Raw genomic sequence first — 26,040 nt, forward strand, 5'->3', positions numbered from 1 at the left:
TAAATATTATATCTTTGTATACCACCAATACGTGTGTGACAAAAGAAACAAACAAACAAATAAATAAATGTGATACGTCCCAGTTGCAGGTTTAGTATAAAGATGGAAACACAGAAAATGTCCATACAAGATGTTACAAGCCAAATCCTTAGTCTTCAGCTCTGGGACATTGTTCTTAAAGTTCTTATAACTTTATTCTCTCAGTTTGAATTGCCCCAAAGATAGGGGCTCCAATGGTTCCCTCTTTCCACACACATGGCTTCTGTGCATGCGCAGAAGCAAAAAAAAATCACTGAAATCTCACGCACCCATGTTTTCTCACAAGATATGCTTCCTGCGCATATGCGCCCGCAAATATTGGTCCAATGCGCCCCCAGGTCACCTGGAGCTCAGTGCTCCAGGTAGCAGCGGTAAGTTGGAACCCCTCCCTGATTATAGTCACAGGACCAAATACACACACACAGACACACACACATATTTGGAAGGATTCTACAAGGTCTGAACTCTGCACTCGCTGCCAGAAAGAGACATTTATGTGCATAACTATCTATGTGCATATCTAGAATACCACTGAAACTGAATACGTTTTATATGTTTATGTTTATGTGCTGATTTGTCTGTCTATCTTGTTTTTTTCTTCTTTCTTTTTTTCTTTGTATGTTCTGTTTGTTTAAATTGTTTTTCTTTCCTTTCTATTTTTATATGTATAAACTTAATAAAGATTATTTAGAAAAGAAAAAAGAAACAGACATTGGAGGGAATACAAAGCACAGGACAGAAAGGCAGGTAGCAAGTTTACTTATTGAAGACACCTTTGTATTTTGTTTTTTATCATTCACAAACAGGAATAGAATCTCTCAGTGGAAAAAGGAATATATACACAGAGCTGCCAGAATCAACCATCTCGAGGGAATGGAATCCAGTCCTTGGTGAACCCGCCAGGGGTTCTGTATTAAATTTACACAAGTGCTATGTACAACAATCCTTTGACGGAGGAGAATCACAGCTGGTCTGCAGACGCTGTCCCCTCCTCAGTTCTTGTGGGCACCTGGCCCATGGACTTCAAGAGGTCTTTGTGGTGTTGGTTCTCCTGGTTGACCCTCCTGGAACGTTTAAGGTTCTGGAGCTCAGTTTCCAGCTGTGCAGATTTCGCCTTTTCCTCTTCAATCTCTTTGTTAAGCCTCAACAGTTTGGTCCAGACTTCAAAGTTTTCCTTCTCAAGGCTGCAAAAAGAAGAGCAAGTCACATCAAGCTACGATATCAATATATCAAATATATCAAATGACCTAAGTGCCAAAGCCCACTGCAAAAACATCACCAAAAAGGCTTCAAGAGTTTTGAATCTAATCTCATGTAGCTTCTTCTCCGGTTATATCTCACTACCAACCAAAGGATACAAAACGTTTGCCAGACCAATCCTTGAATACAGCTCATCTGTATGGAACCCATACCACATTTCAGACAGAAATACATTAGAAAGCGTCCAGAGATATTTTGCGAGAAGAGCCCTCCACTCCTCTACCCTGAATTCTAAGATAAAATACAGGAAATAGTATAAGGGCAGACTAGATGGACCATGAGGTCTTTTTCTGCCGTCAGTCTTCTATGTTTCTACGTTTCTATCTTTTGCAACCAGACTTGAAAGCCTAGGCTTAGAAAGCTTGGAGCTTCACTGCCTTAAACACGACCTAAGCAGAGCTCATAAAATCATCTGCTACAATGTCCTTCCTGTCAACAACTATTTCAGTTTCAACCACAACAACACACGCACACATAACAGATACAAACTCAAAGTAAACCACTCCAAACTCGACTATAGACAATATGACTTCAGCAACTGAGTTTTTAATGCATGGAACTCACTACCGGATTCTGTAGTTTCATCAGCAAACCCCCAAAACCTTACCCTTAGGCTATCCATTGTTGACCTCTCCCAATTCCTAAGAGGTCAGTAAGGGTCGTGCATAAGTGCACCAGCGTGCCTTCCGTCCCCTGTCCTAATGTTTCTCTCTTATTAGTACCAATATCGTGTATATAAACAGTGTTATTTCTTTGTACATACTTGACAATGAAATAAACAAAGAAACAAACAAATAAATATTGTCATGTGGTGAGGAGGAAGGAGGCAGAAAAACCCATGGACAATTTGACCTAAAGCTTTAGGTTTACATGGAAAGGCAGCCCATAGTTCGGCTCCCAGAATATCCAGGTGTTGCACCCAGATGTCTCTCCATGACTCTCAAGTGGCATTGGGCCAATGGTGACCCATCATGACAACACCCACAAAATGCACCACAAAACACAGCATTGAAATCTCTGGTTCCATTTTTGCTGCCTTTGCGAGACTTAATATATTTTCTGTCACTCCCCATTTAATATCATGCGCCCACGCACACATACACACACCACTGGGTGACATCTCTCGTACACTGCATTAGAGGTCACCAAATTATCTGGTTCGCCCATAATGCTAAAGTGGAAAATTTTGAAGTCATGGCTTCTTGAACATGCCCACAGCGGCTTGGTTTTCCATGCACAGCACATTCATTCATTCATTCATTCATTCATTCATTCATTCATTCATCCATTCATCCATTCATTCATTGGATTTGTATGCCGCCCCTCTCTGGAGACTCGGGGCGGCTAACAGCAACAATAAAGCAGTGTACAGTATTAGTCTGACGTTAGAAACAATTAAAAACCCATTAATATAAAAAAACCAAACATACATACATACATACATACATACATACATACTATGCATAGAATTGTAAAGGCCTAGGGGGAAAGAGGATCTCAATTCCCCCATGCCTGGCGGCAGAGGTGGGTTTTAAGTAGCTTACGAAAGGCGAGGGTGGGGGCAATTCTAATCTCTGGGGGGAGTTGGTTCCAGAGGGCTGGGGCCGTCACAGAGAAGGCTCTTCCCCTGGGTCCTGCCAAGCGACATTCTTCAGTTGACGGGACCCGGAGAAGATCCACTCTGTTATCATGAATGTGGGACTGGCGGTTCTGCAAGGCTGAAACCAAACCACTTTGTGGCTTTTGCATGACATGTGAACCAGTCCTCCCTGAATTCTACACGGGTCCTGCCCGTTTCTTCAGAGAAGAAACCACATTGGTGACATTGATGAATCAGGTTGAGTTGGCCAAGTAAATCATGGCTTCCTTCCGTGCTGAAACAAGCAACAATTCACTAAAGTCTCTGTCCAAAGTTGTCACTGGTTTGAACTGGTATCCCAAGCACACCACCACCTTGCTGGACTACAACTCCCATCATTCCCAGCCAGCATGGCTCATGCACACAATGGAGAAGGATGAGTATTGGGTACCTACCAGAACAGGAGGGGGGACACACACCACACTGGTAGTGGAAATGGAGCTGTGGAAATGGAGTGGGAAGCATGGGCACATTGGAGCAAGATTTGCGCAAGAAACAAAATCTCACAAGAGCACAAGCGTGCGCAGGGTTTCTCATAGTAGCAAACTAATAGTAAACTATTAGAAATTATATATATCTCTTCGGAGAGGGGCGGCATACAAATCTAAATAATCTAAATAATAAATAAATAAATAAATAAATAAATAAATATAGAACTTGTCCACTCCGTGTGTGTAGACCTATTTCTTGGTGGGCTCATGGCCGGGACAGGATGGAGGGCTAGCTGTGGAGTGAGTTAGTTGGCTGGAGAGAGAAATGGAACCGGCCAAGGTGTTTGCGTTACCTTCCGATTTGCTCCTCGTAGCTGTTTTTCTGTGCTGCCATCTCCTCTTTGAGCTCCACAACCATCTTCCTAAGGAGTTGAGGGTCTTCTGGACAGACGTTGTCCTCTTCAAAGGAGAGCTCCAGAATTGTGGTGCCGTTTTCTTTGGACCTGGGAGGGTCGTCCAGTTGTAAACACGTTCCGAGGTCATCTCTTGAAGAGCTGGGGTCAGCCTCACGCGCAGCCCCCTGCCCCAAACTGCAGGGACTGCCAGAGTCCAAGGATTGTGTGAAGCTGAACAGTTTAGAAATCCCCTGAGACAAAGTTCTCTTGTGACCACCGGAGGGAGAATCAGGACGGGGCTGGACCCTGGACGAAGAGGAAGAGGATGGTGACGACGACCAAAAGCTGCCACTGAAAATGTCATTTCTGTCCATCTTTTGGTTCCGCCTGTTGGAAGAAAAACTCTCAATGCATTTCCTGTTCGGAAGGGTCTGCGTTCTCTTCCGCATGGCCTGGGCCTCTTCTTGACCTTCTGCCGAGGGAGCCAGACCGGGGCTTGATTTGGAGTTGGAAGCTTCGAAATCGTCTTTCTGAAAGTCAAACCAAGAATGTTGGAGAATGCAGGCCTGTTGGGTACAACCAAGCAGCTCTGCACCAATTAATAGCAGTAGCATTTAGAGGAAGGAAGGAAGGGAGGGAGGGAGGGAGGGAGGGAGGGAGGGAGGGAAGGAAGGAAGGGAGGAAGGAAGGAGGGAGGGAGGGAAGGAAGGGAGGAAGGAAGGAGGGAGGGAAGGAGGGAAGGAAGGGAGGGAGGGAGGGAAGGAAAGAAGGAAGGAAGGAAGGAGGGAGGGAGGGAGGGAAAGAAGGAAGGAGGGAGAAATGAAGAGAAAGAAGGAAGGAAGGAGGGAGGGAAGAAATGAAGAGAAAGAAGGAAGGAAGGAAGGAAGGAAGGAGGGAGGGAAGAAATGAAGAGAAAGAAGGAAGGAAGGAAGGGCAATAGCATTTACACTTATATACCGCTTCACAGTGCTTTTCCAGCCCTCTCTAAGTGCTTTACAGAGTCAGCCTCTTTCCCCCAACAACCTGGGTCCTCATTTTACATATTTACATAAAACACATTTATTCATTTAGGTTTTATTTTCAGGCAGGATTTCAGGGTTCGTAGTTCGAAAGCTGCCTTTAAGTTTTTGTGCTTGAAACAGTCATTAAAGTAGTAATTTAACTCCACTGTTGTTGCAGCTTCCTTCAGCGCCCCCTGTAGGCCAAACCAAGGAACTGAAATCTCAGAAACAAGTGTTTAAAAATTTGTACTCCATTTCAATACAGGGAACAAAAAACCCCCCAGGTGTTTGCTGAGATGGGCAGCTGCGCTCATGGGTCCCTCCAGGTGAGATTAAAAAGCTCAGCAGGCACTCACAATTTGCAAGAGGCTCCTGCTGTCCCTCCAGGCCATGGACGGCCTCTGTACAGCGTCCCAACCGACAGCGCTCCGAAGCACCGGAGCTTTTGTGGAACTGCTTTCGGAGGGAGGCGGAGAAGGCCGGGCCTCTCTGGACCCTGGGAAGAGCCTCTCGTGGTCGCTGATCATCGTCATCATCACTTTCTGAATCTGGGGAGTCCCTGCGAGAGAAACAAGGGAAACACAACAGGCATTGCAACTCCAACAACCAAAAAATGCTCCGTCCTACACATCAGCACAAAGAACCAGAACACCAGATACAAGCTGAAGAAACAAGACCTTGCAGGTGACCCTCACTCCGTAAAAGACCTTGGGATACTCCTATCCAATGACCTCAGGGCCAAAGCCCACTGCAACAACATCGCCAAAAAGGCTTCAAGAGTTGTTAACCTAATCTCACCCTACTAACCAGAGCATACAAAACTTTTGCCAGACCAATCCTTGAATACAGCTCATCTGTATGGAACCCACACCGCATTTCGGACATAAACACTCTTAGAAAATGTCCAGAGAAGTGAAATGTTAATACCATTTTATAAGGCTTTGGTGAGGCCACACTTGGAATACGGCATTCAGTTTTGGTCACGATTCAAAAAGGATGTTTAGATTCTGTTGTGGTTGGCGCTGGCCCAGTTCCTGACCCAAGGAATGTGGAGGCCCCTTAGAGACCCACAACAGAGTCAAAACTCCTTGGGCAAGGAGCGGGTTCCAGTTTCACCTCTCATAATAATTACTGGATCTTCCATCTCAGGCCGGATGAGGTTCACACCAAACACGGTGGCCAGGTTCTCCACACTCATCTTGTTGGTGTCGCAACTCTGCTGGACTTCATGCAGGAACCTGTTGGAAGCGAAACCAAGGGTCCAAAGTCATCACCTGGGTGCTCCTAAGTTGCAAGGGAGGAGCAGGTAAGAAAGGGGTAGAAACTAAGGCAAGAAACATTTCTTATTATTGGCGATTTAGGATCAATTCCAAGAGAAGGTCAAATTAGCCACATGTTTTGTTCTTTGGCTGAAAACAGTAAAGTTTGGAAGAAGAAGACGAAGAAGGAGAAGGAGAAGAAGAAAGGAGAAGGAGGAGAAGGAAAAGAAGACGAAGGAGAAGATGAAGAAGAAGAAGAAGGAGAAGAAGGAGAAGAAGAAGGAAGAAAGAAGGAGAAGGAGAAGAAGACGAAGGAGAAGACGAAGAAGGAGAAGAAGAAGAAGAAGAAGGAGAAGAAGGAAGAGGAGAAGAAGAAGAAGAAGCACAACAACAACAACCACAACCTACTGGCAGATGTAACGCAGGAGGTTATAGTTGTCTGGGGGTAAACGTGCCAGCTGTTTCACCAGTTCTGGGCGACCCTATTAGAAAATAAAGACGGTTTTAATGGAAGGATCACGCAATCTCCTTTTACAAACTTCTAACAAGCAACGTCAATGAGGAAGCTGAGCCCAAAAAGGTTCACCCTCCCTGGCCTTCTTTATTTAAGCTCCTGGAGTCCTGCCTGTGGCCAAGCTAGGGTGGTAGGGAGATGGACTTTGGCCTCTCGCTCGGACCCCACGGTGGGCGATCTCCCGATACCATCCAGGCGGGAGGAGCCATTCCAGGAGGATTTGGAGAAGTTATCTGGGACTGCAATACCTTGCCTTCATCCGACGTTAGAAGTTGACCACACAGGAGAAACTCTTCGTACTGGCTCCAAGGAATGACCGGCTCTGGAAGTTCCCGTAGGTAAAGTTTAAACAAAGAAGCCACAGTGTGCACATCCGTCTCTCTGTAAATCAATCAATCAATCAATAAAAAAAGATAGGAGGAGCCAGGCACCACAGGAAGCAACCATGCCATCTATAGGTGGACCTCAACTTGGGACCACAACATAGAAACATAGAAGATTGACGGCAGAAGAAGACCTCATGGTCCATCTAGTCTGCCCTTATACTATTTCCTGTCTTTTATCTTACAATAGATATGTTTATCCCAGGCATGTTTACATTCAGTTACTGTGGATTTATCTACCACGTCTGCTGGGAGTTTGTTCCAAGGATCTACTACTCTTTCAGTCAAATAATATTTTCTCATGTTGCTTTTGATCTTTCCCCCAACTAACTTCAGATTGTGTCCCCTTGTTCTTGTGTTCACTTTCCTATTAAAAACACTTCCATCCTGAACCTTATTTAACCCTTTAACATATTTAAATGTTTCGATCGTGTCCCCCCTTTTCCTTCTGTCCTCCAGACTATACAGATAATAATAATAATAATAATAATAATAATAATAATAATAATAATAATTTATTAGATTTGTATGCCGCCCCTCTCCGAAGACTCCGGAGTCCATGAAGTCTTTCCTGATACGTTTTATGCTTAAGACCTTCCACCATTCTTGTAGCCCGTCTTTGGACCCCTTCAATTTTATCCATCTCTTTTTGTTGGTGAGGTCTTCAGAACTGAACACAGTGTTATTCCAAATGTGGTCTCACCAGCGCTCTATATAAGGGGATCACAATCTCCCTCTTCCTGCTTGTTATACCTCTAGCTATGCAGCCAAGTATCCTACTTGCTTTTCCTACAACTGAACACAAATTTTCTGTGGCTAAGCAAGACATTTGTTTAAGTGAACCTTGGTGACGCAGTGGTTAGAGTGCTGACTGCTGGCTGAGGTTCACCAGTTCAGATCTCACCACCGGCTCCTGGTTGGCTCAGCCTTCCATCCTCCCGAGGGGGGTAAAATAAGGACCCAGATTGTTGGGGGGCAAGAAGCTGACTCTGTAAACCACTTAGAGGGGGCTCTAAAGCACTGTGAAGCGGTAGATAAGTCTAAGTGCTATTGCTATTCCTAAAGTTAACTTTGCCCAGTTCGATCCTGACTGGCTCAAGGTTGGCTCAGCCTTCCATCCTTCCCTGGTGGGTCAAGGTAAGACCCAGATTGTTGTGGGCAAGAGGCTGACTCTGTAAAACTGCTTAGAGAGGGCTGTAAAAACACTATGAAGCGGTATATAAGTCTAAGTGCTATTGCTAAGTGCTATCACTATCGCCCCATTTTACAATCTTGGCTGCATGAAATAAAGAATAGAATAGAATTTTATTGGCCAAGTGTGATTGGACACACAAGGAATTTATCACTGCAAGCTTGAGAAAAGGACCACCACCTACTGGTCAAATGAGGGCCTCTCGCCGGCATCAAATGCATCCCGCAGTTTCTTCACCAAATTGTCTTGGCCGGGCAGTCGGAAAACCCCTTCCTCATCCAGGCCATTCTTCCTGATGAATTCTGCACACTTCTCCACCAAGATAGGAACCTGATGCTGCCCAAATCTCTGCTCGTACACCATGGTGTCCCCCAGCTGTTGCCCAAAGACCACTGGAAGGAAAGAAGGGAGGAAGGAAAGGAGAGAGAGAGAGAGAGAAGGCAGAGGGAGGGAGGGAGGGAGGGAGGGAAGGAGAGTTTTTAAACGCTTTTTCAATTCTGCAGATCAAATTCTTATATCAAGCCCTGTTAAAAATTTCAAATTTTAAATATACTAATAGTGAAATAATAAAAGTATGTTGTAAGTTGCCCGGAGCCATTATATTAGTGAGATGGGCAGCATAAAGAAATAACAAAACTTTAAAATGTTACTGTGCTCCTCAAAAAATAATGCTGTCTATCATTTGTCCTTTTTGTGGCTATTCAAATAATTTATTTATTTATTTATTAGATTTGACTTAATGTGACTTAATCCACTGAAAAAGAGTCCAAGCACCTATTTGAAAACTTATCTTGGTCGATAAGGCACTCCCACCCAGTCACATGACCTTTAAGCCACCCCCAGTCACGTGATTGTCAAGCCACTCCCACCTGGTCACATGGCCGGCAAGCTACTCCTACCCGGTGGCATGACCATCAAGCTACACCCACAAAATAATCCACACCCACAGAGTGCCAGTAAACTTTTTTGGCATCATTGATTAAAGCATACAAAATAGTATTTACTTATTGTAAATATTGTAGTCAAGTTAAACAATCCAGTCATGCACAGTTAAATCAGTCAATAACTCTCAACACATATACAATACTACAAGCCTTACTTGTACAGCTTACAAATACAACAACCATCATCGAACACACAGTTCTTACTACAGCAGTCACAATGAATCAGCACAAAACGAGCAGAAAAACACAGAGAGAAAGAATCACGCTTCTGGCTCCCTCTTGTGGCAATTCCCAACACTAACTCTTAAAGCCACAGTGTTTCAATACATACAAGCATTCAGTGTTAGCTTGTTTATATATTGCCAAACCCAACTGCTAACATAAACCAAAGCCATCCGTTCTCTGACCTGTCCAGTTGGACTGGATATTATGGCCCTAGACAAGAGGGTCTTTGGGGCACCCTATATAATTCTGGTTGTGCTTACCTCCTAATGGGGAGCCAACCACTCTTCGGAGCAGCTTGACCCACTCCTCCATGTCAGCCTGAGAATTCGCCATCAGCACAAAAGAATCTGGCCCAGTTCGAGTTGGCTCTCCGGAAAGCCCTTGTGAACAAACCACAACAAACTGTATTACGCAAATATAATTGGCTGGATTATACACAGGAGTCATTTTTCACTCTTTTTGTCCTAAGGAGAAGGGGAAGGGCTATGTCAGCTCTCCTGGCAAACCCTGATTTCACATCCATGCAACTAGGTTTAGATTAACAGAGTTGGAAGTGACCTTGCAGGTCATCTAGTCCAACCCCCACCCTAGCAGGAGCCCCAACACCATTCCTGACCCAGAGGAATCCAGTCTCGTCTCAAGTGATGAAGCTCCCACAACTTCTGTTCCATGGGTTGATTGTTCTCACTGTCAGAAAATTTCTCATAATTTCTACAGTTGAATCTCTCCTTGATCGGTTTCAATCCATTATTTCTTGTCTGGACTTCAGAAGTTTTAGAAACTAATTTGACCTTCCTCCTTCCTAGAGCAGGCCCTCAAATATTTAATTTGATTGATTTGATTTTATTGGATTTGTATGCCGCCCCTCTCTGTAGACTTGGGGTGGCTAACAACAATAGTAAACAGCATATGACAATCCAATATAAACAGTTAAAAGCCCCTATTGTAAAACCAACATACATACAGACATACCACACATGAAATTGTAAAGGCCTAGGGGGAAAGAGTATCTCAATTCCCCCATACCTGGCGGCAGAGGTGGGTTTTAAGAAGCTTACGAAAGGCAAGGAGGGTGGGAGCAATTCTAATCTCTGGGGGGAGTTGATTCCAGAGGGTTGGGGCCGCCACAGAGAAGGCCCTTCCCCTGGGTCCCGCCAAGTGGCATTGTTTAGTTGACAGGACCCGGAGAAGACCCACTCTGTGGGACCTAACTAGTCGCTGGGATTCGTGTAGCAGAAGGCAGTCCCTGAGATAGTCTGGTCCGGTGCCATGAAGGGCACTGGATCAGACCGATATTGTAAGACTGCTATCATGTCTCGCCTGATCCTTCTTTTCATTAAACTAGACATGCCCAGTTCCTGCAACCGTTCTTCATAGGTTTTAGCCTCCAGTCCCTCAATCATCCTGGTTGCTCTTCTATGATTTCTTTCTAGAGTCTCAACATCCTTTTTATAGTCTGGTGACCAAAACTGGATGCAGTGTTTCCCAACCTTGGCCACTTGAAGATATCTGGACTTCAACTCCCAGAATTCCCCAGCCAGCGTTTGCTGGCTGGGGAATTCTGGGAGTTGAAGTCCAGATACCTTCAAGTTGACAAGGTTGGGAAACACTGTTCTATAGCAATAGCAATAATGTTGGACTAGAAGACCTCCAAGGTCCCTTCCAACTCTGTAGTTGTTGTTGTAATAATAATAATAATAATAATAATAATAATAATAATAATAATATTATTTAGAGTTATATTCTGCTTCACAGTGCTTTTACATCCCTCTCTAAGCGGTTTACAGAATCAGTCTCTTGCCCCCAACATCTGGGTCCTCATTTGACCCACCTCGGAAGGATGGGAGGCTGAGTCAACCTTGAGCTGGTGGTGAGATTTGAACTGCTGAACTACAGCTAGCGGTTAGTGGAAGTTGCCTGCAGTGCTGCACTCTAACCACCGCACCACCCCGACTCTAGGTGTGGTCTCACTGATTAATCACAGTTTATCAAAGCCTGCGTTTGATAGTCCATCTGGACTCGCTCCAATTGTAGTCCAGCCCCCTGTTACTGACCTGGAATGATTTCAAAGACAAATTTTCCAGCTTCTTCGGACCCAGAAGCCGTTTCTCTGATGGTGCAGCCCAGAAGTCGTAAAGAACCCTAGAGCCAAACAGTTGCATAATTGGGTCAGAAACACGAGGCTTTCTGTTCTGTCATCAGACCATGATCGTTGTTTTATAAAGTAATTATATTACACACGCAATGCAACCGTAAACATCTCATAACTCACGTTCCTCTAAAAAGGACAAGATTACCGTACATTCAATCAATCTTTCAAATGCTAATGCAATTCTGTTCTGTTCTATTCTATTCTATTAATATACTTGGATTGCTTATTTGTACCCGGACTATCATTAAGTGTTGTACCTCATGATTCTTGACAAATGTCTCTTTTCTTTTATGAACACTGAGAGCATCTGCACCAAGACAAATCCCTTGTGTGTCCAATCACCCTTGGTCAATAAAGAATTCTATTCCATTCCATTCCATTCTATTCTATTCTAGTCTATTCTTTGTGTTAGAAAAAAAATTAAAAACAAACTTTTTATTAAAAGAAACCCATCCATAATAGAAACACAGAAACATAGAAGACTGATGGCAGAAAAAGACCTCATGGTCCACCTAGTCTGCCCTTATACTATTTTCTGTATTTTATCTTAGGATGGATCTATGTTTATCCCAGGCATGTTTCAATTCAGTTACTGTGGATTTACCAACCACGTCTGCTGGAAGTTTGTTCCAAGGATCTACTACTCTTTCAGTGAAATAATATTTTCTCACGTTGCTTCTGATCTTTCCCCCAACTCACCTCAGATTGTGTCCCCTTGTTCTTGTCTTCACTTTCCTATTAAAAACACTTCCCTCCTGAACCTTATTTAACCCTTTAACATATTTAAATGTTTCAATCATGTCCCCCCTTTCCCTTCTGTCCTCCAGACTATACAGATTGAGTTCATGAAGTCTTTCCTGATACGTTTTATGCTTAAGACCTTCCACCATTCTTGTCGCCCGTCTTTGGACCCCTTCAATTTTGTCAATATCTTTTTGTAGGTGAGGTCTCCAGAACTGAACACAGTACTCCAAATGTGGTCTCACCAGCGCTCTATATAAGGGGATCACAATCTCCCTCTTCCTGCTTGTTAGACCTCTAGCTATGCAGCCAAGCATCCTACTTGCTTTCCCTACTGCCCGACCACACTACTCACCCATTTGGAGACTGTCAGAAATCCTCCCTACCTGAGGCTTCAGGTCTTCCTCTTCCTTGTAATAATACAGGTGTTGTCCCTTCAGCACGAAGTATCTCTGCTGCCAGTTCTTGATGATGGATCGCTGTTTCTTCAGCCAGCCAGTCTTCAAGGGCCGCTCCAGAGGGTTGGGGGCCTGAAGCCAAGTGCTGGAGCCTTTCCCATCCACGGCCATCATGCTCTGCGAGCGAACTGGGGACAGAAGCGAAGGGTGAGCCCGGGAGAAAGAGCACGGCCACCGGACCATGCAAGAGGGCAGCCTAAGGCTGGACCTCTGCCCAGAAGCAGGCAAGGCTTCCCAGACAGGGGGACCTCCCACTGGGTCTCCAGAACTGGATCCAGACAGCAACGCTGGTTTCTGCTTTGCTAAGCCCACGCCTGGGCCCAGGGGTTTGCTTGAAAGGAAGCTACTTCTCTGAGTGGACTTCCTTTTTCCTGTGTGGGCGGTAGGCTTTACAAATAAGAACGTTCAAAAGAAAACACCAAAAGTTTCCAAGACATCTTCTTTTCGTCATTAAATCTGCAGAAGAACTCAGGGGACCCTCGCTTGAGCAAACACGGAGGAAGAAACAATGATCTCAGGGGTTGCCACAAAGAAGAGGGAGTCAGGCTATTCTCCAAAGCATCTGAAGGTAGAACAAGAAGCAATGGGTGGAAACTAAACAAGGAGAGAAGCTGCTTAGAACTAAGGAGAAATTTCCTGACAGTGAGAACAATTGATCAGAGGAACAGAAATTGCCTCTAGAAGTTGTGAATGCTCCAACACTGGAAGTTTTTAAGAAGATGTTGGATAACAATCTGTCTGAAGTAGTGTAGGGTTTCCTGCCTAGGCAGGGGGTTGGACTAGAAGACCTCTAAGGTCCCTTCCAGCTCTGTTGTTATTATTATTATTATCATCATTATTATTATTATCCAAAATGCCTGGATTGTTCTTGATTCATTTGTAAGCCGCCCTCAAAGAAAAGACAGAATTCTTCACCTATTTTAGATCTTCTATGATGCCTGGTTAGTTTTCAAAGAGCAGTACATGTGTAGCTTGGTTGTAGATACACCTTGGGGAAGAGAAGTCCTACAAGAGCAAAAATCTCAACTGCAAAGAAACCGAAGGGGGAGATGAACAAGTGGCCTTTCATTTCCACAGAAAATTAAACCATAAAAGCAAGCATGGAGGCACCTTGGTTTATAGGAATGAAGAGTTCAAGAGAAGAAAGGCTTAAAGTTTGGCCACTGGGACCATGGTCTGGTTGCCGTTGTCATCTAATCCAATCTAATCTGTCTGGAACCCAGAACACATTTCGGACGTAAATACATTAGATAGTGTCCAGAGATACTTTACTAGAAGAGCCCTCCACTCCTCCACTCGCAAGAGAGTCCACTACGCAACTAGACTTACAATCCTAGGCTTAGAAAGCTTAGAACTACGTCGCCTTAAACACGACCTCAGCACAGCCCATAAAACCATCTGCTACAACGTCCTTCCTGTCAATGGTTACTTCAGGTTTAACCACAACAATACACAGGCACACAACAGATACAAACTCAAAGTAAACTGCTCCAAACTCGACTTTAGAAAATACAACTTTAGTAACCGAATAGTTGATGCCTGGAACTCACGACCCGACTCTGTAGTATCATCACCTTACCCCGCAAACTTTACCCTTATACTGTCCATGGTTGACCTCACACGATTCCCAAGAGGGGCGTGCATAAGTGCACCAGTGTGCCTTCCGTCCCCTGTCCAATTGTCCCTTCTTATCATCTTATGCATATAAACAATGTTACGTCTATGCATACTACCAATACGTACTTGACAAAATAAATGAAATAGAATCTCAGAACATCTGGTTTCTTCACTTTCAACGCAAGAGAGGCCTCCCCAGTAAACACAGCCACACCATCCGTGTTTAGCTCGCTGGTAGATTGGTCATCCAGGGTTGTCTCTCAGCTGCCATCCCCAGCCACCCCCCACCCACAATAAACCTGAGTTTTCTGTTTGCTCCTGGACTTTCGCTCTCCGCCTAAACCGACAGACAAACTTGTCGCAAGAGGAGATTTAAGTGGAAACGAAACTTCTGGGGAACTGGTGGCGTAGCAGCTCAGAACCTCAGCTGATTGTGTGGAAGGATCTTGACCCCACCTTAGTTCAGTTCGGACCCAGCCCAAGAAACCCACTTTGGCAACCCCGCAACTCTTCTTCAAAGGGAGAAGTGCAGAAAAAAATCTAAAGACGTCTAGAAAGTGTTTCCGAGTGGTCTCTGCTGGCTACGGATGGGTCAGGCCGGAGGGAATGGAGGGTGTGAAATTAAACAAGAAGAAAAGAGAGACTTTGCCTCTTTCCATTTTGATTCACGACTATTTCAGCTTCAACCGCAACAACACAAGAGCACGCAACAGATTCAAACTTAATATTAACCGCTCCAAACTTGACTGTAAAAAATATGATTTCAACAATCGAGTTGTCGAAGCGTGGAACTCATTACCGGACTCAATAGTGTCAACCCCCAACCCCCAACATTTCTCCCTTAGACTCTCCACGATTGACCTCTCCAGGTTCCTAAGAGGTCAGTAAGGGGCGTACATAAGTGCACTGGTGTGCCTTCCGTCCCCTGTCCAATTGTCTTTCCTTTATCTCATATATCATATATATTTTCTTCCTTTCATATATCTTCTCCTAACCGGTCACTGGGATTCGTGCGGCAGAAGGCGGTCTCGTAGATACCCTGGTCCGGTGCCATGAAGGGCTTCATAGGTAATGACCAACACCTATAAACCCAATTAATAAATAAAACCACTTTCCTGCAACACGGCACTGCGGAAGGATTCTGTTCCAACTGGGCAAACACATTTAAATTGGAGCCTCAAATAGCCTATCAGTAGATTCAGCACTTTGTCGCGAGGGGCAACGCATTTGCCTACAGCGAGGAAGAGGGTGGGACCTCAGCATGCTTTCAAAACCCAAACCGGGACCCTCAAAAGGCAGGCGGAGGAAGGAGGAGAGCCCTGAGTGGCTCACTTGGGTTTAAATCTCCACGCCAGGGGTCTCCAACCTTGGCAACAACTTTAAGCCTGGAGGACTTCAATTCCCTGGCTGCAAACCTTCAACTTGGGAGTCTCCTAAAAGCTACAGGGTGGACGTTTGTCCAGCGCTCCTCCGAATCTTGCTTCTTCTTAAAAGAGGCATTTTGGAGGCCTGGAGGTTTCTAGCAAGCATTCCTGTAGAAAGCTCAGGAGAACGTTCTCCAATCCCTTGTAGAATGGGAGTTGAAGTCCTCCAGGTTTAAAGTTACTAAAGTTGTAGACCCTTGCTGTACTTTGCTGGCTGGGGAATTCTGGGAGTTGGAGGTCCTCCAGGCTTCAAGTTGCCAAGGTTGGAGACCCCTACTCTACACAGCAACACCACATTTTCACAGCCTTTACACAGTGACCCCCGAGGAGAAAATCTAGGATTACTAATGACTCCTCCTTGACTCATTAAAAAGAGAGAGAAAGAGAAAGAGAGAGGGAGAGAGAGAGAGAGAGAGAGAATACCTATTTTGGATATTTCCTTCTTCAGGTGGAAATCCCACTGACGAGGGAATTTGACAGACATGACGGCTCCGGGTCCAAGGGTTGCATCCACACAAGGGGGTCCGTAGCGTGGGTCCTCAGAAGACGAGACCCAAAGAGGCGTCGTTCGATTGACGTCTGAGCTTCCTTGAGAAAAAGCAAAGTCGCTTTGGTTTGCCAACAACTTCCGCCTGCCCTGCGTGGGATCCTCTGCGACATAGAGATACAGTAGTTCTCTCTCGCTTACTTGCGGTGCAAAGTCGGTTCGCTCCTTTTCCCAGCTCACTTCACAGCCCAGAAGAACCTGGTTGTGGCGTGGGTGGGTGTCGCCGTCCGTTCTTGGGAAGGTCCTGGGTTGCATTTAGCTCCACGTTCCTCTGCAAAACCACAGAGGTGCCACGCGGAGCACCCGCCCTGGTGGGCCGAGCGCATGGGGGCTGCTGCCGTCTCACCAGTTTTGAGGAAGTGATCCTTCCTGCGTGTGAAGCTGGTGGACTAAAGGCAGAGGAGGGGAGCGAGGGAGGGAGTTGGGGGGAAGGACACTACTACTAGGAGGAAGTCTTTGGAGTGTTTTGTCTGCTCCTCTCAGCCCACCAGGTTGGGAAATGACTCAAAGACGGCGATGCTCTTGTTGAGGTCACAGCTGCCCAACCTATTTGTGGACTTGAACTCCCAAAAGTCCCCACCCAGCCTGGTCGAAGTCTTCAAGTTGCAAAGGTTGGTCACCCCTCACCTACATCAAATTGCTGCCTCTCTGACCTTTGGCCTTTAGGTAGAAGAGCAGACAGTGTGGGATGTAGAGCCTTGACCTTTAGTGCAAAGCAACGGAAGACCTTGGCATGGCGCATTGGTCAAGAGTAGGGCTAAACTGGTGGTGGTGGTGGTGGTAGTAGTAGTAGGGGAGCATTCAACCAATATCTCCACGGGGAACCTTCCAGTAATGGGGTGATGCCCCCACAGGAGGGCGGTGCAGTGAGGTAGTAACTTTATGCACTATTTATTGAATACTTAATAGTTTTTTTAATTGTTCTCCCTTAACAATTGCAATGATTCACTTAACAACTATATTCATCTGGTTCGGTTCTGCAACCCAAGACTGACACAGACTTCATCGGAGGAGAATCAGAACTGCAGAAAAAAACATTGCTGCCAACCTGCCTTCCACTGAGGACTGGTAGACTGCGTGAGTCAAAAAGAGGGTGGGGAAAATATTGACTGACCCTTCGCATCCTGGACATAAACTGTTTCAACTCCGACCCTCAAAACCTCGCTACAGAGCCCTGCACACCAAGACAACGAGACACAAGGAAAGTTTTTTCCCCAAACGCCCTCACTCGGCTAAACAAATAATTCCCTCAACGTTGTCAAACTTTTAACCAAGTCTGCACTGCTATTACTTCTTATGACTGTACGACTGTAACTTGTTGCTTATATCCTTAAGGTTTTTATTAATAGTTTCCTCGTGGCTTATTTGACCCCTATAATCAAGTGTTGTACTTGACAAATTCTTGACAAATGTCTCTTTCCTTTTAGGGACACTGAGAGCATCTGCCCCAAAGACAAATTCCTTGTGTGTCCAGTCACACATGGCCAATGAAGAATTCTATTGATCTATTCTATTGATCAACTGTGGCAAGAAAGGATGTAAATCGGGCACAGGACTCACTGCAGACCAATATAAATCTTTTGGGAGTTTCACAGCTGTGTTTCATGTTTACTTGTGTTTGCGGTTTATACCGTTTTAGAGCACACACACACACACCTCATCTTTCCCCCAAGGTTTTTCACACCTTGGTCACCAGTCATCCACAGGAGCCGAGAGAAATCTCGTCCACCCAACTCTGGGCACCAGCCGAACACGGGGCAGACATTGGGGCTTGCACAGGTAGATTCCAGGGGGTCCAGGGGGGAAAGAGTTTTGAAATCCCCTGACATTTCCCTGTAACTTGGATCTAGTTAAGGTGCGGTCGTAGGTGACCTCATACCAAATGGCTGAGCCATGGAGAAATATCGGGAGCCGAGGAAGCAAGTGGTGGCCACAGTGATGCTCATTTTTGCTTGACTGCCGGGCAGTGCGATCCGTTGGGGGTTTTTTTACATGATTTTTCCCTGACTTTTAAACATTTTAATGGTTTGTTTTCCCCCCCCTGATTTATTCCGTTTTTTTCACAAATTCCCTGATATTTCCTGAACCACCAATTTCCCTGATAATTCCGATTTCCCCGTTTTCCAGGTTTGCTGGACACTCTGGAAGGAAGAAAGAGGGAGGGAGCGAGGGAGGAGGGAAAGAAGGAAGGAAGAAAGAAAGAAAGGAAGAAATAAGAAAAAAGAAGATGGGGTGAGAGGGAGGGAAAGAGAGTGACAGAGAGAGAAAGAAAAAAGAAAGGAAGGAAGGAAGAAAGAAAGAAAGGAAGAAATAAGGAAAAAAGAAGATGGGGTGAGAGGGAGGGAAAGAGAGTGACAGAAGGAAGGAAGGAAGGAAGGAAGAAAGAAAGAAAGAAAGAAAGAAAGAAGCCTGCTCTCATGTCTCCCCTGGTTCTTCTCTTCCCTAGATTAACCATGCCCAGATTTGATTAGACTTTCTTCTAAAAATGATTTTCCTTGATTTATTCCATTTTCCCCCCACGAATTCCCTGATATATTCCGAACCGCCAATTTCGCTGATAATTCCCCATTTTCCAGGTTTGCTGGACACCCTGGATTCACACAAAACGCTGTCCTGGAAAGCCTTGGCCAGCTGCCTCAACTCACCCGAGTCAAAATCCTCCCTTCCCCCAGTTGCATGGACAAACGATGACTTTAGATACCTTTTATTTAATAACATTACAGTATATAAATAGGGTGAAATGCCTTTGTACAGTAATTCACATTCTGACAGTCAGAACAAAACAATAACAACCAAAAAAAAAAAATCGAAAACCCATATGGAACTCAAAAGACGACCTTGCGAGCGTGTCCGTTGCGTATGGTCAAAGAGTCGAGGTGGCGGCCACAGGCACCCAATGGAAGCTCCCCCTGCTTCGTGGCCCCCACCCGGTCTCTGTTGACTCCCTCCTGCAGACCCTCCTGCCTTAGGGGCATTTGCAAAGGGACAATGCAGCCATCAGCCCCCCCCTTCCCCCAAAGGACACTGCACAGAGAAATAATAAGCACAGGGCACGGGAAGAAGGGAATGAAAAAGGAGAGAGAGAGAGAAAAGAACCAGGTTGCAGAGTAAGAAACGCAGTTTCTCAACGGAGCTAAAGTCTAAGAGGATTCACGGTGCTCAGGTAGCTACGCTGGCGGGACTAATATTGCCAGCTTTTGGTGTTGTCTACGGGGCACTAGAACTACCAACGTTGGGAGTTGTGTAGCAGAAGGAGATATTGATGGGAGGCGTGGGGAGAAGAGGAAGGAGGACTATGGCTAGAGGGTGATGGGTTTTTCAGTGACAGCAAGGGGCTTAGGGTTGGCGACTTTTAAGACGCGTGGACTTCAACCCCCAGAATTCCCTGGCCGGGGAACTGAAGTCCACGAGTCTTCAAGCTTGGAGACCCCTAAAAGCTACAGGACGCAGAGGTTTCTCCAGGGCTCCACGAGAATCCTGCTTCTTCTTAAAAGAGGCACCCAGAGGTCTTCTAGCAAGCGTCATGCGGAAAGCTCGGGAGAACATTCTCCAATCCCTTAAAACAGTGTTTCTCCGCCTCGGCGATGTTGGAGAACCGAGGGCTTCAGCCTGCTGAGGTGGGGAGCCCGTTTTGAAACGCTGCACTTTGTGTGTGTGTGTCCCCCACCCCCGGGGTGGAATGCAAGAGCTGACCCACAACTGGCGCCCGACTGCTTCACACACAGGGGCCTCCCACACACCACACAATCCACTCTCCCAGTGAAGGGCTGCTGGCTCCTAACGCTACCTATGTGCTTGGCGCGTTGCTCCATGTCTCTGGAGGGCGCGTGGAGGTGCCCGAGTGATATTTTGCTTCTGTGCGTGCGCAGAGATAAAAATCTTGCGAGGGGACATGAGCACTTGAGATTTATTTTTTTTTTAGGTTCCATGGATGCACGGAAGCGAAAAATTGCCAAAACCTGCGTGCCCGTGCAGTTCCTCTCGCGAGATTTCTCTTCCTGCGCATGTAAAGCAAAATCCATTTTCACTACCGGAACGCCCTCCCCTCCCTCCGTCCACGTAGGAACCCAACACTGCACTGTCCACAACCATCTGCGGCCTCATTGCCAATCCTCAAGACACGTGGGGGACGAGGCCTTGAACCCGGTTCCCGCGAGGCTTTCTCAAAAGATGCTGTCCACCCCCAGGGGTCCCCAAACTTGGCAACTTTTTAAGACTTGTGTGGACTTCCAAGACTCGAAGTCCAGAAGCCTTCAAGTTGCCAAGTTTGAAGACCTCTGCTGTACACCATCCTGGGGCCTCCTGTACCAAGGAGCGCCGTTCCAATGTTTTCTCCCGATGCTGTCGAATGCCTTAGTAGCCCCCTTTGCCAAACAACAGCTCCAGCCCTGTAGCAAAACGATGGTCAAGGCTGCCGGCCAAAGAGCCTGTGCCGAACAGACAAGGCAACCTACACCTTCCTTTTCCTGGATTCATTCCAAGGGCTCCTCCAGCTGTGTGAATTTACGTCGTCTATTTGGTCTGGAGCCCTGTTTCTTTTCTCAGGGCCTTTTCTGAAAGGGTAAACTGAGGCTCTCTCCTCACTTCCTGTTCTAATTTCCCCGTTGCGTTTTGGTAATCAGGCCACGCCGTGGGTGGAAGTGGGGAGAGCACCTCTCTAGGCATCAGGAAAACCCCCCTGCAAATCAAACAGGAGCCAAAAAGTTTGATGTCAACAACTTCAAGAGTCCTTAAGTTCTGCCTTCCCTGTCACAGCTGCCTTCTGTCCAGCTCCCTTTTTCTTTTTCCACCTTGATGAACAGACACCCAAATTATCTCCATCCACGTGTGCCAGCTCACTTCCTTCCTGCCAGGCCCATGAGAAACCGCAACAAGAGCGACAGGATAGAAGGCGGCCCTACTTTGCCCTCCCCGCGGGCACCGGCTTCAATTAACTTCCTTCGAGAAGCAAACGAAATTGATTTTAAGAGGCCTGCAATGCTTTTAATATATATATATATTTCCACAACCTTCTTGGGTTTTTTGTTCCTCCTGTCTTGAAATCTCTTTGCTCATCGTTTCGCGAAGGTCAAGATTCCACAGTCGCCTCTTCAAATTGGGAGAATAACTGTGGTCATAATCTTTTCTGATTTTTTTTTAAAGGGGGAATCCCAGGATAATTTGACTCGGCCCCCTCCTTGCTTAGCCGCACTTCTAGCATGTAAAGAAGAACGGGCAACACTACAATGATCACAAAAACCCACAAATGATGGTGAGCCTCTTGCACGACCGGAGCAGAATAGGCAGCAACCCTACCGACACAACAATGTCAGTGCCAGTTGTTTAAAGTGAAAATAAAATTTTGTTTTGGAACCACCTCGTTTGGGAAGATCTGCAAATCTCGCAGCTTTTTCTGTAAGGAGAAATGGCCAATGTGCACTCACACACACTCACTCACACTCACACACAAAGGATGCACCCACTCTTCCCATCCATCAGAGACTGCCAAATTGCCCCCTGGCAAAAGGAATTGCACAGGAGCAGCTCCCGGGGGGCCAAAGGTGGGAGGTGCTGTGGTTATTCTGGCCTGCCCGACACTTTGGTCAAATGCCACAATCGTTGTTGCTACACAATGCAATGCAGGAAGGGAGGTGAGCGCACGAGGAGAGACGAGACTCCTTTGGTTTTCTGAGCTATGGAGAAGTGTTTTTCCCCCCTGCCGCCTGCTTCCTTTCTTCCATCTCTCCGTCCACCCCGCTCCCTGCGCCCCAAATGCCTTCCCAGTGAAGCCCCCTCCCCTGTCTGCTTGGAAACAGACAAACCGCCCCCCCTCCCTAAAGCCACCAATACCCACCCACCCCCTTTCGATACGGGAGGAAGGAGAAAGTGAGAGGGGCTCAGCTCGGTTATTCTGCCGGAACCGGGCAAGGTGGGTGGGTGGGTGGGCAGGGGTCGTCCTATGGCAGGAGGGTGGGTAGGGGGCTCACGCCCTCGTTCGGGTCACAGTCCGATCGCCGAGCTGCCTACGCGTCCTCGGAAGTGGGGAGCACCCCCTTGTCGGCCAGGTGAGCCTTTAGCGTGTTGAAGATGTTCAGCTGTTGATCGGGCCGTAAGGTTAAGAGCTGCTGGATGAGTTTGCTCGGGTTGGGGCCCCTGGAAAGAGGGAGAGAAGAACGGGGTGGTGGTCAGATAGACTGTTTGCTGCACAAATCCCAGCGACCAGTTAGGTCCCACAGAGTGGGTCTTCTCCGGGTCCCGTCAACTAAACAATGTCGCTTGGCGGGACCCAGGGGAAGAGCCTTCTCCGTGGTGGCCCCGACCCTCTGGAACCAACTCCCCCCAGAGATTAGAATTGCTCCCACCCTCCTTGCCTTTTGTAAGCTTCTTAAAACCCACCTCTGCTGCCAGGCATGGGGGAACTGAGATATTTTTTCCCCCTAGGCTTCTACAATTCTATGCATGGTATGTCTGTCTGTATGTTTGGTTTTACAATAGGGGTTTTTAACTGTTTATATTGGATTGTCATATGCTGTTTTTATTACTGTTGTTAGGTGCCCCGAGTCTACGGAGAGGGGTGGCATACAAATCCAATAAAATAAAATAAAATAAAATAAAATCAATGGTTAGAATGTCTAGGTAACACAATAAACTTTCAACAAACTTTAAGCAGAGTAACTGTAGCAATGGGGGTTAGTCAGTCAATGAATCAGACTTAGTACAAAATAGAACGATATTATTATATACAAATGGGCAAAAATAGTAGTTACACAATCCAATATCATACACATATAATCCTAACAATGGTTTACAAACCAGGTTATCGCACACAGCAAAATATACACACAGCAAATATAAATCTCTCTAGTATAAACTCCCCCAAGAGGGACGTCGTTGGCTCCCTCTTGTGGCCAACAAGCAAAGGTACAATCATAAACTTACATTGTTAGCTTCTTTATTGCAACACCCAACATAGTGACACACAGTAGACTAACATTGTTCCTTTTTTAAAAACTGTTATGCAAATGAACAATTTGTAAACGTTTTTTTACAACGTTTTTTTGCTTGTACTGTTTTAAAAGTTTTTTAAAACAATTAGAAATAATTGTTTTTTTTGCTTGTACCGTTTTAAAAGTTCAATAAAAATAAAAAAGAAATAAAAGTAATAAAGTAATTGATACATAACGATATCAGTATGTAAATAATGAATAGTGTAATAATTTTATGTCAAGTGAATTGCATGAAGTATTAATAAGGTATGTTGGAAATGTTATAGAAAGGTTGTAAACAAGTGATTAGTTATTAGTAAATCTACTGGGGGGGAGGGGGAGGGGTCTCAATTCTACTTTCCTATTTTTGGGACCCCAGTTTTGATGACTCAGGGTTGCAACCAACTCTGGTGCAGTCCGGATTCTGTGACATGGAAGCTCATCATGACCCCTTGTTGGCAATATATTGGCTTGCAGATGTTGTAGACTGCCACAAGAGGGAGCTAGAGTTCATAGCTTATTTCTCTGAGTCACCTGCTCTGCAATCTCTCTGTATTGCAGTTATGTATATCAGCTAAAATGTGTTTGGGCTTGATATCTTTGTTTGCTGATTATGCCAAAGAACAACTGGTAAGAAAGACTTTGTACTTGGTAACATTTAGATTGTTATTCTGACTTATTATGTGTATGACTTTCGACTGTTTATCTGAAGATGTTATTTCTCAAAGTAAACTTTAATTCAAGGTACTATATGTGTGTGTGGCTGAGTAGTTATTCACAAGTAATCTCAAGCTAAACCTTTCTGTGGGTGCACAACCTTGGTAAACAAGGACTTCTCTGCTCGTACCTTAACAACCCTTTTGCTGGTGCCCTCCGAGTGCCATTTTTCTTGTGACGGAAAAGCAGGGGAGAAACGGATGCACACACACACACACACACACACTACCTGATAAAGCTGGCAATATACACATTGACAAAGGTGGCCATCAGGTACTGGCAGTCAAACCGATCCATGATGCCCCCGTGCCCAGGGATGGTGTTGGCAAAATCCTGCCCAAGGAAAAGGAAAATGTTTTACTGAGCCTTCGTTACCATCACCCCCTTATTTTAACAAGCCCATAAGTAGTGATAGCACTTAGACTTATATACCGCTTCACGGTGCTTTTACAGCTCCCTCTAAGCGGTTCACAGAATCAGCCTCTTGCCCCCAAACAATCTGGGACCTCATTTGATCTACCTTGGAAGGACGGAAGGCTGAGTCAACCTGGAGCCTGGTGGGATTTGAACCGCTGAACTACAGCTAGCAGTTAGCTGAAGGAGCCCGCAGTGCTGCCCTCTAACCACTATGCTAACCGGGCTCTTGCAGGGTGGAGCTAGCAGAGAGGTTTGATTGACACCCCCCCCCCCCTCTCTCTGGGGCAGCTACATCTGAAATATTGGAAGCCGGGTGATTTTTTTAAGAAACTTTTTTAATTGTTGATTTTAAATTGTTCTGAATTGTTTTTTAAGTGGTTTTGTATTGCATTATTTGTATTTGGCTGTGAGCCGGCCAAAGTCCTTCGGGAATTGCAAAAGAAAGAAAGAGAGAGAGAGAGAGAGAGAGAGAAAGGAAGGAAAAGAGGGAAGGAAGGAAGAGAGAGAGAGAAAGGAAGGAAGAAAGAGAGGGAAGGAAGAGAGAGAGAGAGAAAAACAAGAAAAATAAAGAGAGAGGGAAGGAAGGAAGGAAGGAAGGAAGGAAGGAAGGAAAAGCAAGCCAGCTGTCACGTCTCCCCTGGTCCTCCTCTTCCCTAGCCATGCCCAGATTTGATGAGACTTCTAAAAATGGTTCACGGCCCCTGGGGGCTCCGATGCTCAGGTGTGGCCTACCTTGATCTTGAATGCTCTCTTGAAACCGCTGGCAAAGAAGCCCCCAAACGGTCCAATCAGGGATGCAAAAGTGGAGAGGGCAATGCTGTGGATCTGGAAGGGATACATCCGGACGGTTTTCTGCAGGGGAAGGAGAAGGAAAGAAGGAAAAAGGGCCAGGTGAGTGTCGGGTCTCACACACCTGCAAGAAGGGGACAAGACGGATGCCCGCCACTTTATTCTGCCGCCCCCCCCCCCCCGTCAAAGATTAGTTCAATCCTAAGGGATATTCCATTATATTACCATATAAGGTAAAAGGTTGCAAGCATGTTGAATGCTGAGTCATAGGGTGTAAACTGCAATCTGATTGGGCCAGAGCATTATAAAACGCAAAGCAGCTTTACAATGATTAGCTGTTAACTGCGGTGGTGGTGTTGTTAGATGGCTAACTGGAACAGCTTGAGCCTGAGTTAAGATATTGATTTAGAGTTAAATATATATTAAATATATTAATATATATTTAATATTATTATTATTATTATTTATTAGATTTGTATGCCGCCCCTCTCCGTAGACTCGGGGCGGCTCACAGCAATGATAAAATATACTTATATAAATATATTCATAATTTATATTTGCTTATATTTACTGCTCAAAAAAATAAAAGGAACCCTCAAAGAACCCACCCTAGACCTGAATGAATGAAATATTCTCATTGAATACTTTGTTCTGTACAAAGTTGAATGTGCACAACAGCAGGTGAAATTGACTGTCAATCAGTGTTGCTTTTTAAGTGGACAGTTTGATTTCACAGAAGTTGGATTTACTTGGGGTTATATTGTGTTGTTTAAGTGTCCCCTTTTTTTTGAGCAGTGTACATTAATATATATAAGGCTGAAATAGATCTATCCTAGTCTCCCTTAATTTTTCAAATTCAGCAAACCCCCCCCCCCCCAAAACCCCATGTGACACATACAGATAGAATTGTCGGCTATCAATAAAATAAACT

The 26,040-nt window shown here is 45.5% G+C and overlaps 2 protein-coding genes across 2 annotated transcripts in view; both read right to left on the reverse strand.

Annotated features, from left to right (window-relative positions):
* Positions 1–781: 781 nt before the first annotated feature.
* Positions 782–16,564, reverse strand: ARHGAP25 (Rho GTPase activating protein 25). Its single transcript, XM_070765277.1, has 11 exons — positions 16,098–16,564; positions 12,562–12,761; positions 11,337–11,424; positions 9,543–9,662; positions 8,298–8,505; positions 6,787–6,919; positions 6,433–6,506; positions 5,882–6,003; positions 5,122–5,324; positions 3,723–4,294; positions 782–1,223 (listed from the first exon to the last, which is right to left on the reverse strand). The coding sequence occupies exons 1-11, from the start codon at positions 16,474–16,476 to the stop codon at positions 1,001–1,003; spliced, it is 2,322 nt and encodes a 773-aa protein (XP_070621378.1). The 5' UTR covers positions 16,477–16,564; the 3' UTR covers positions 782–1,000.
* A 2,345-nt stretch (positions 16,565–18,909) lies between these two features.
* CDS2 (CDP-diacylglycerol synthase 2) overlaps positions 18,910–26,040 on the reverse strand; it is a 34,440-nt gene continuing 27,309 nt past the window's right edge. The window contains exons 11-13 of the mRNA XM_070765120.1: positions 25,053–25,172; positions 24,133–24,236; positions 18,910–22,353 (exon numbers count right to left, since the gene is read on the reverse strand). Coding sequence (XP_070621221.1) covers positions 22,224–22,353; positions 24,133–24,236; positions 25,053–25,172 — 354 coding nt within the window. The 3' untranslated portion in view covers positions 18,910–22,223. The remainder of the gene's footprint in view (positions 22,354–24,132; positions 24,237–25,052; positions 25,173–26,040) is intronic.

The sequence above is a fragment of the Erythrolamprus reginae genome, chromosome 12 (genome assembly GCF_031021105.1).
Source record: "Erythrolamprus reginae isolate rEryReg1 chromosome 12, rEryReg1.hap1, whole genome shotgun sequence".
NCBI lineage: Eukaryota > Metazoa > Chordata > Lepidosauria > Squamata > Dipsadidae > Erythrolamprus > Erythrolamprus reginae.

Excerpts from the sequence above, each read along its gene's own strand:
- ARHGAP25 (XM_070765277.1), bottom strand. The coding sequence starts at position 16,476 with ATGCAACCCAGGACCTTCCCAAGAACGGACGGCGACACCCACCCACGC. Across the intron at positions 6,507-6,786 it reads TAACGTCGGATGAAGGCAAG|GGTCGCCCAGAACTGGTGAA; the intron begins GTATTGCAGTCC and ends ATTTTCTAATAG. Across the intron at positions 5,325-5,881 it reads TCCAGTAATTATTATGAGAG|GGACTCCCCAGATTCAGAAA; the intron begins GTGAAACTGGAA and ends TTTCTCTCGCAG.